General features: G+C 37.0%; 1 protein-coding gene across 2 annotated transcripts; it reads left to right on the top strand.

The window, feature by feature from the left end:
• Positions 1 to 962: 962 nt before the first annotated feature.
• Positions 963 to 10,531, top strand: LOC116852628 (E3 ubiquitin-protein ligase SMURF1). Of its 2 annotated transcripts, none has more exons than XM_032833171.1 (12): positions 963 to 1,169; positions 2,004 to 2,042; positions 2,125 to 2,233; positions 2,355 to 2,488; positions 2,959 to 3,223; positions 4,018 to 4,463; positions 4,668 to 4,917; positions 5,026 to 5,189; positions 5,918 to 6,108; positions 6,256 to 6,653; positions 6,785 to 7,245; positions 7,660 to 10,531. In XM_032833171.1, the coding sequence occupies exons 1-12, from the start codon at positions 1,115 to 1,117 to the stop codon at positions 7,845 to 7,847; spliced, it is 2,700 nt and encodes an 899-aa protein (XP_032689062.1). In that variant the 5' UTR covers positions 963 to 1,114; the 3' UTR covers positions 7,848 to 10,531. The 2 variants fall into 2 exon arrangements, with proteins under 2 accessions (XP_032689062.1, XP_032689060.1); XM_032833169.1 differs by having other exon boundaries at positions 5,023 to 5,189.
• The last annotated feature ends 150 nt before the right edge of the window (positions 10,532 to 10,681 follow it).

The raw sequence follows: 10,681 nt of genomic DNA, 5'->3' as shown, positions 1-10,681 counted from the left end.
ATTCCCAGATAATAATTTTTAATAAACATTTTAATCTGTGTGTATGATCTCATACTTTTGACCGGCACGAATATGTATGTACATGAAATAATATATTTTATTATAAAGACACATGAAAAATTATTTAACAATGAGAGCCTGCTACACACAGTAAAAATAAGAATTCTATTAAGATAAAATTGTTATATTATTCTTGTATTATTCTTATTTAATATAAAGAAACAAAGCTGTTGTATTTGTTAGAATTATGAATTTTTTTGAGAAAGTCTCTCTTTGTCAGAAACATTTGAAAAATTCTCTAAACGGGAATAAACCGGGCCAATTTAGATCGGAACAAATCAATGTTTCGAAGAACATTTGGGAAATTCGCGAGATGAAGGAATTGAAGGTAAGGGAATTCTCGGAAAAAAATGAACGTGTGATTCTGTAACTCGTTATTGCAATTAACGATGGTCTCGTTATCGTTACGTAGTTTTTTACGATACGAAAAAACTGCGCAACAATAATGAAACTATCGTTAACTGCAATAACTAGTTACAGAATTGCATCACTGATTACCTTAATTATGCACATACACGTATCGTCGCTTTTTTGGTTAAACGTTCGAATAATGGACAAAAAGACTGATTAAACGCGCACGGAGATGTTCCAATAGCGAGAGCGAAACGCGGAATACATCGAGGACGACGTGGATATCATCGTTTCACCCTCAATTCCCAATAAATAGGTTTAATTGCAAATAATACCTCAGAGAACCGCAAATCCCGCGTAATCGTCGGAAAGCCGTCGCCGAAAAGAGAGAGAAACGTAACGGTCACGCGCGCATCGTCTCCGTTCGCAGCGCCCCCGCTCGCAATTCGATTCGAGATCTCGCAGATCGATTCGCGCGAGCTGCTGGCGAGCGTTCGAGCGAGCGCTCGCAGTCGATAGCGGGTGGCTCGAGAGTGCTGTGTATGTAGCGCGACGAGCGTCAGCTAGTGTACGTTGGTGTGGGTGCGAAGCGGGCGAGTGCGTCGCCGTCGCGCGTTCGCAAGTTCGCATAGTCGCGCGAGTGACTTTTATTTACCAATTACAGCGCCGTTGCGCGGTGCGAAGCGTTAAATGTGCGTGCAGAATGTCGAATCCGGGCGGTAGCAGGAGGAACGGCGCCACGAAGATTCGTCTGACGAGTAAGTGCCGTGTACACCGTGCCTCCGTCCCGTCTCGTCGAGCGTGAAAGTCGCGGCACGACGGAGCCACGACGGAGGCGCCGACGAGAAATCCTCTCGCGTTCGGCCTGTTTTTATTGTGCATTATTCAATATGGCCCCGCGCCGTGACCACCGTTCGCGGGGGGTCACTGCGCCGACGAAACGTCAAACGGGAAGTCGTAGGCTCCAAGATAAAATGATATCGCGTGCCCTGGGCAAAGGACGCGAGCCGTGGCTCCCTAGTCCCTTGGTTATAGTAACTCCCTCGACGGATGCTCGCTCCCGTGGCCCCACTGCGCGAACACTCCCCGGGAGGCCGCTGAAAACGCTAATTCCGAATAGTCATTAAGTCTGATGTGTCATTTTAGCTGGCCTGCCTAAGTGGCCTTGGCAGGGCCCGCACGAGGAATTTTCTGGGGCATTGTGTTCTCCGTACTATTGTATTTAACGCAGTTAACCACCGACTACAATAAAGACCGCTAAATCGGATTCTCTAGCGGGGATACTACAGAAAGAATACACAGCACATTCCAAGCTGCATGCATCTCTGATACTTTCATGTGCCCTTAATTTTCTTTTGTGTATTATTAATGAATTCCGTTTCAAATGCTAATGCAGAAGTATGTTTCAAATGCAAATGCAAAATCTGGAAAAAGTACAATTAATTTGTGAGGATGTGCTAATGTAGTAATTTGTGGAAAATAAATTGTATATTGGCAATCAAAAAGTGTAAAATATGAGAACTGAAATAATTCAATATGATGTTCACGTATTATTGGAATAAATTCAATCACAATGCTTTTATATGTTACAGTTTTATGCGCCCGTAATCTTGCTAGAAAAGATTTATTTCGTGAGTACTATATTTTGTCAGAAATTCAAGGTGCACACATATAAGGATATAAATAAATAATGAAGCAAATAATAATTTTTAGGCTTGCCTGATCCTTTTGCTAAGATTACTGTTGATGGTTCTGGCCAGTGTCACAGTACAGACACCTGTAAAGCCACCCTTGATCCTAAATGGAATCAGCATTATGACTTGTGAGTAGCTATATTTTAATCCAACCAAAATACATATACAATTTATTTATTATCATATTATTATATTATTATATATTAGCATATTATCAAGAAAATAATTCACTGTTACTTGTTCGTACAGATATATTGGGAAAAACGATGGGATCACTATATCTGTGTGGAATTATAGGAAGATTCATAAAAAGCAGGGTGGAGGGTTTCTGGGATGTGTACGCATATTATCGAATACCATTCAAAGACTTAAGGATACTGGATGTATGTGTTTATTTTATATCATTATATTTAATCCTATTATAAGTGTGTTGTCCATGTACATATGTATATATCAAGATTTATAATACATGGTGTTTGTGTGAAAATAGATTTTCAAGCAAGATGTATTCAAGCTAAAGCAATGTATACACAAATGCCAAGTAATGTAAACACAAATATGCAAAGTATACACATTCATACTCAAAAGAATTAAGTCCAAATTAAGCCCGAATATTATGTTGCATGTACCTCGTTTTTTGTGAATCCAAATTAATTTAAGATTTTTGCAACAGTTGATCAAACAATGCATTATTTCGTGTCAATATTTCCTCAGACTTTCGAAATCAATATTGAATATCTTTATATCTGTCGATTTAGGAGAATGGGACATCTTGTGTACGTTGTAATTATGTATGCTTTCCTTTCTCCTTTTTCTTCTAGAGTTATTTTTTACGACATGTGTATACTTTTAGATCAACGATTGGACTTATGCAAGGCTCATTCCGACGACACAGACGTCGTAAAGGGGCAAATTGTAGTGTCCTTGTTATCACGAGATGGTCACAATGGTGCAGTGAGCAATACAGTCTGTCATAATGCAGTGGTGGATGTACTCGGAGATTTAAGTTGTCCGAATGACTTACCAGACGGGTGGGAAGAGAGGAGAACGCAAAGTGGCCGGCTTTACTATGTAAATCACCATACGAAAAGCACGCAATGGATCCGTCCAAATGCTCGGTAATATTTCACATCTATGAGTATCAATTGTACTGTATTAATTGTGTGTTTGAAGTTCCGATAATGGCGAATATATATGCACGAATAACGATTTTAGATATGCATTTATAAGCGCATATTATAAGTATAATTATATACGTATAATTATAATTATAAGCGCATATTATAATTATTAGTGTATATGATATATATACGAATGAATTTCCAATAAAAATATCTGTATAATTATACGCTATAAATATACAGGGTGTCAGACAATTCGTGGCACACCCGTTGTGTGCAGGTAGAATTCATCAAACTGAACATAAAATTCCTTTATTATTTCTCAAACGAACACGTAAAAATTGAAAATATTAATTAGAGAACTTTGATGAATGATCACACGCGATACGGTAGATGAACTGTGATGGTAACGTCTGCCGTCGTGTGCTTGTACATTGAGTCAAACTGAACGAGAAAATCCTCTATCATTTTACAAATAACTACGTAGATTTTTAGTTATCAGTTAAAGAAGACTGGTATGTAATTGTGTGCGATAAAACGTATCAATCTTCTTTAATTAATAATTAAAAATCTACATGGCCATTTGCAAAATGATAGAGGACTTTTTTTATTCAGTTTGACAAGTTTTGCCTGCATACAATGAGCATATCATTAATTTTCAGGCATCCTGTATTTACAATTATTATTCAAAATTGTTCTTTATTATGAGGTAATTATATTTTATGCGATATCGATCGAAACACTGGCGCGTGCAACATGAGATTTATATGGATGATATTGATAATCGACAGACCTAATGCTATTATACCGACAACACCCGAACCGCCTCCGTCGTCGGAACCGACGTCTCCTAGCAGTAGCGCGAGCTCCCCGAACGTGAGAAACGAGAGCCCTGCGCGACATACTTCGCCCGAATGGAACGGCGACGGGACACCGAGTCAAACTCCCAGCAGGGACAGCTCGGCGCAGAATACACCGAGGAACACACCGACGCAACAACAAAATCAGCAGAACATAAGAAATGTACCGCCAGCGTCGTCTGTGAGAGAACGACGCGTGGTCAGAGGAACCGATGAACAGAACGGCAATCAAAATGTCAACGGAAGACTAGAACGCGGCCTTAATAGCGGCCAACCGCGAAGGCCTAATCGCACCAACAGAAATAGAAATAATGTTATGCCAAGTAGCGACAGACGAACTGACCCCCCGCAGCCGCCGGATTTACCTCGTGGCTACGGTACGAATTCAATGACAGTATTCGATATCTTTTCTCGTCGACCTTCGTGACGTATTGTCTTCTCTCTAATTTCGCTGTTTATATTTTTACTCTCTTTGTTTTTTTTTAAACTGAAACCTTTGTTGAGACTTAAATATTAAAAGCATGAAAAAGTACAATCTTCTATGCTTTCTATTATTACAAAATTATTATTTGTGCAAATAGAGATGAGAAAGACCCAGCAAGGTCAAGTATACTTCTATCATGTACCTACTGGATCTTCTACTTGGCATGACCCAAGGATACCACGTGATTTACAAGCTAATGAACTGACGAGTGAACTTGGTCCTCTTCCTAGTGGATGGGAAATGAGGCAGACCCAAAGTGGACGGGTGTATTTTGTGGATCACAATAACCGGACGACGCAATTTACTGATCCTAGATTGTCCAGTCAAATAATAAGCAATCTTTTGAAGTAAGTACATAGAATAGATAAGAAATGTAATTGTCACAGACAAACATAATTGTTATTAGAGATAACTGTTACTATGAAGATATAACGATATTGTTCTGCCGATAGTAGGAGGCAAAATAATAACGTAAATAATCAAACGACTAATAACGCAAGCAATTCTACGACGAACGAAACTGCCGAGGCGGATACCACGAGTTCACCAATAGTTCAGCCTAACACTCCGCAGCAGCCAACGAGAAATGAAAACGGAAGTAACAACAATTCCCCGACAAGTGAGTTATCGCCAAATTTCTTAAAAGCATGCTCTTTTATAAAGCAGGAGAGAAGAAATATATTATTTCACGCACACGTGTTATATGCGCGTGAAAATTTGATATGCTTTTCGTTGTTACGCGAATACTTGAAAACGACGTTTGATTCAGAAATATTCGAATCAAAGCTAAAGAGCATTGATGATGCCAAGTATGAAATCTTATGTAAAGTCTTATCTCTAGTCTATATGCATCTTACATATTTGATAAAGAAATATATGAATCACATAATCAGCTTGCTTCTACAAAAACAAAACAAAAGGTTGTGTCTGTGTGCGTGTCACAATTTTATCTTATCTGCGAGTACGTCTACCTGAACGATTAAGTCTCATTGTCAAAATCTGCTCTTTGTACTCTATTTTATTTTGCAAATTATCCTTCACATTTCTTCCAGCTTTCCTTCCTCCGTCTTTCGTCCACATACATATCCTTCTTTCGAAAGTTCCTGCTTCGTTTTAAGTAATGAGAAGACAACTTAAGTAGAAAGAACACACGAGACTTTCAGTCTCAGTTGTAACGTCGAGCTGTTAGGTTGTCTTCTGTTTGACAAAAATGCCGTTTCACTTCGGAAGACTTATGCTTCTCAGGAACGGTAAAATCGGAGACCTCAATTTCGTACATGTGTGAATTGTGCGAAATATCTAAACGTTCGTGTGTGATAAATTCCTTGTTCTTTCTCTTTCTTTCAGTGGAAAATGTGCGACCGCAAAACGCTCAAACAGTGTCGGAATTGCCTAAAGAACTTATGGATAACGAGCTACTGCCAAAATATAAACGTGATCTAGTAGCGAAATTGAAGTGTCTTCGGGCGGAATTAAATGCCCTTCAACCTCAAAGTGGTCACTGCCGGCTGGAAGTGTCGAGAAACGAAATATTCGAAGTGAGAATTATTTTAATGTATAACGTGTTATATGTAACGCATTCCCTGTTTGTTCTGAAAGATCTCGTGCTAAATGCGTAGAATCGTGAACGCTATCCCGAGTTCAACGTGCGCATCACACTCACAAACAACATCTCGTTCTTACAGGAATCATACAGACTGATAATGAAGATGCGTCCGAAAGATATGCGAAAAAGACTTATGGTGAAGTTTCGCGGTGAAGAAGGCCTCGATTACGGCGGCGTGGCGCGTGAATGGTTGTATCTGTTATCACATGAGATGCTAAATCCGCAATACGGACTCTTTCAATATTCGAGAGACGACAATTACACACTTCAAATTAACCCGGACTCGGGCATAAATCCCGAACACTTGTCGTACTTCCACTTCGCCGGGAGGATTATAGGCATTGCTGTTTTTCATGGCCATCATATTGATGGTGGTTTCACAACTCCGTTCTATAAAATGTTGCTTAACAAAGCTATAACACTAAGTGATATCGAGGGTGTCGATCCGGAACTGCATAGAAGCCTTACGTGGATGCTGTAAGTGACATGTCTTCATCTATCCAATTACATATCTTCCATAATTAATCGATATATTGCATATTAATTCGTATGTATTGCTTCGAGAACAATTTCTGAAATTTTTAATTTATTGTATCTTATGTTATCAGAGAAAATAGCATAGATGGAGTATTGGATGCAACATTTTCTGTAGAACACAGCAGTTTTGGAGTGTTAAAGAATCACGAATTGAAGCCGGGGGGTAAAGACATTCCGGTAACAGAGGAGAACAAACGAGAATACGTCCGTTTATACGTCAACTATCGATTTATGCGCGGTATTGAGCAACAGTTCTTAGCGTTGCAGAAAGGATTCCACGAACTAATTCCTCCACTGTTATTAAGACCGTTCGACGAACGTGAATTGGAATTAGTTATCGGTGGTCTCGGCACTATCGACATAAACGATTGGAAGATGCATACTCGACTTAAGCACTGTACACCCGATACACCGGTTGTGCAATGGTTTTGGCAGATAGTAGAGTCGTATGGCGAAGAAATGAGGGCGAGATTACTTCAGTTCGTTACCGGCAGTTCCAGAGTCCCGTTACAAGGATTCAAAGCATTGCAAGGTATATTTTCAAGCGATTCAATATACAAATACCAATAATTACATTGATATATGCGTCTTAAAATATTCTATTTTATTCCATTATAAAATATGTTAAATACTTTTAAAAATTTTCTGAGGTTCTCTCAGATCAATATTTACGCACATTGCTTTGTATGTGGCGCATTTAATAATTTATTAATTTAGTATTTATATTATTAATATTATTTACAGTATAAATATTTTAAAATATTCTGTTTTATTCTATTAATATATGTTCTATAAAATATATGTTGAATATTTTAAACATTTTTTAGGACTTCATTTTAATATTTATGCATGTTATATTGAATTAGGCATATTTAATAATTTATTAACTTAGCATTCACATTCAAATTCACTGTTTCATATATATACTTCATTACTGTCTGTGTAGGATCAACGGGAGCAGCAGGTCCTCGACTTTTCACAATCCACGTCGTTGATGCTCCAAGCGAAAATCTACCAAAAGCACATACCTGTTTCAATAGAATAGACATACCACAAAATTATCCGAATTATCAAAAGATGCTTGACAAGCTTACGCAGGCGGTTGAAGAAACTTGTGGCTTCGCAGTTGAATAATATGGTATGTTCTCACAGCTTCAGCATGATCGTTTCCAGTATGCTAGTGGGTGTGGGTGTGTGTGTGTGTGTGTGGGTGCGTGTATATGTATATACATATATATATATATATATATATATATATATATGCACACCCGAATTTTTACGATCACATTTAATCGCTTGCATTGGAATTACGTCTCCCAGACATTCTATTATTTACGAGCCTAAATTGTCCAGTACGTCTCAGGCACGTAATGTAATATATGTTTTTGTTCTCTCTGAGCGTAGATTTAAATAGACATATGTCTCGTGTGAATGTCAATTAAATGTCAATGCAAGGGGTTAACGATATCTGCTGTTGCTAAATAATATAAGAGAGAAAGTTGTTCATTCTTTATACTCGTAAACCACCAAGGAAAAGTTTTAGGAGATCCTGCGAGATAGTCCTGTTAGAAAGAAAGTGTTAATACGTAAGCTATCAGGGAAATCATTCTGACTCGTGTACAAACGTCTAAATGGCCTTGGCGATCGCAATAATGGATTAGCGATCGTAAACCGATATCTTGCATATCACACAATGCGTACACTTAGTCTCAATAATTTTTTCGATAATTCTTTTTTCTCGATGAAGTTGGAAACATAACTTATGAAAGTAAGGATTGATAAAAAACAAGTTCTTTCATTGGACCATTGGTTGCATCAGAAACTTTATCAAGAAAAAAATGTCTAAATTGTATTGAAACCAAGTAGTTTTCTTTTAAACATAAGTTCGAGTAAGAATTTAAAAAATTTAAATTTAAAAAAACTCGATACGTCTGTACATATCGATTTTCAAATATTACTCGGGCAATTGTCTCAGATTGCGAAAATTATTATTCCTTCGTGGTAAATATTTTAATCATTTTATCTGTTTTTTTACGTTTAACTCTTAGATTCATCAAAGTTTTCATCAATTAAAATCACTAATTTCATTAAGTTCATGAAAGAGTTAACGTCATTATTCGAACTAGGATATAAGATGCAACATGCACAAGTATTTGTGGAAGATGAAATCTTCCAAAGCTTACGATTATTATTATAACAACAACTTTGTACAGAATTTTTATCGAAACATGAAACTGACAACATTAAAGTGTGTCAAGAATCTCGAAATTATAAATGTAGCTAATTAACGATATGGGGAGAGGGGGGAATCAGTTCGCACTATATCAATGCAAGTTATGTTTGGAAGTTTTCAATTCCACTTTAAATACCGTAACATAATGCACAGTCAATTAATTCCATATCAGTTATCCGTCAAGTAATAGGATTTAGCGTCGGATGAGAGATATACACATACAAAAAAAGTGCTCGCTCTAATAGAGAAATACTGGAAAATTCTAGTGTTTCGAGATGCATAAGTCGGTGTCTTAGAAGAAAAAATAGAAAGTTTGTACATATGTATAATTCTGAACGCAAGTGTTAAATATAGTTATTGTCCGTCATTTTAATGAAAGTTGTTATAACTTATAGAGTATAAAAGTATACCGATGATGACACTAATATCGAAGGCCACATCTTCGATTGTGTAATAAATCTAAAAATTCGCAATAATAAAGATATATACGCGATACATATGTATGACGAAAACGTTGAACGCGTCGATTTATATTTTATATCTTCGACAGCGTATTTCAATAATACTCTTTATTTATTCACAGAAATTGATATCCCGAAATCGAGCGTGTTTTTTTTTTTAAATAAACGTAATGCTGTAACACTTTCGTTCAGAGCCTTCGTAACGCAATCGGCGAGTGTTGTTATTGCCGTGCAACTTATATGACAAGGGAATCATTGTTGCTTGTTGAAAGTCAATATTACCGAATGCGTTAACACATACAAATGATGTAAATAATTTATTAGAAGTTAAGATACTGGTAACGTGTCGTAGTGCGGGCCACGCATGCATAGTCGACACGACAAACTCGCGCTAAATATTGGCAATTACGAATTGTGTACATTAGCTTTAATTTAATGCGTAGTCATTTAAGGAAAGAGTTCATTCGACGGGTTTACGTAAGCTTTTATAGAATGTCTTGATCGAACTGGCTCGTTTGTTTTAGAATTTCACGAAACATGTTTATACCTTGCTAAGCTACTCTTAGTAAGATATAGCGCTTCTTTTTATTTATCGCATAAATCCCTCATTTAGTCCAGCGTTTATCGCTGTCGCAAAGATGTCTAATGTTTGAAGCAGCATAAATAATTGTTTTATACTCTTATTATTGCATTATTATTATTACTACTATTTGTATTATGCACGTAACTGTGATGAAACATATCGTAGACAAAAAGCAACTCAAAGTCTCTCGTTATTTTTGGATCATGAAAATTGGTGCGTATATCTTACATTCACTTTTATATACATGATATTATTAATCGATGAATATTTTTCTTTTCTTCTTTTTGTTAATTCTCCTTCGAAATGAGATGTCCTCGTGTACTCTGCGTTGCGTTGCTTTAAGTATCGCCCGTTTCTAATGTTTGAAACACGGTCTGAATACTAAGCATCGCTATAACGGGAAACGTAGCTATTACGACTCAAGTAGAATAATACGGATACAGCTCTAAGCGAACGAGCGCTAACATTATCGCCCACGTTAATTGGACACTTGTAGTGATATCTATATCTCTTAATTTCAAATATACACGAATTCTCTTTCTCCTTCTCTCTCGTATCTCGCTTCTCAGCATCAGATGCAATTGTTGCCTCAATATTCTAGGAGCGATATAAATGCGAAAATGCAAATTCACTAACTTTTTAATGAAAATATATGTTTACGCCAAATATATATATATATATATATATATAT

This window comes from Odontomachus brunneus, unplaced genomic scaffold, assembly GCF_010583005.1.
Source record: "Odontomachus brunneus isolate Ranch 3 - 2012 unplaced genomic scaffold, Obru_v1 Obru_scaffold_242, whole genome shotgun sequence".
Lineage (NCBI taxonomy): Eukaryota > Metazoa > Arthropoda > Insecta > Hymenoptera > Formicidae > Odontomachus > Odontomachus brunneus.
This window is presented reverse-complemented; position numbering and strand designations above follow the sequence as displayed.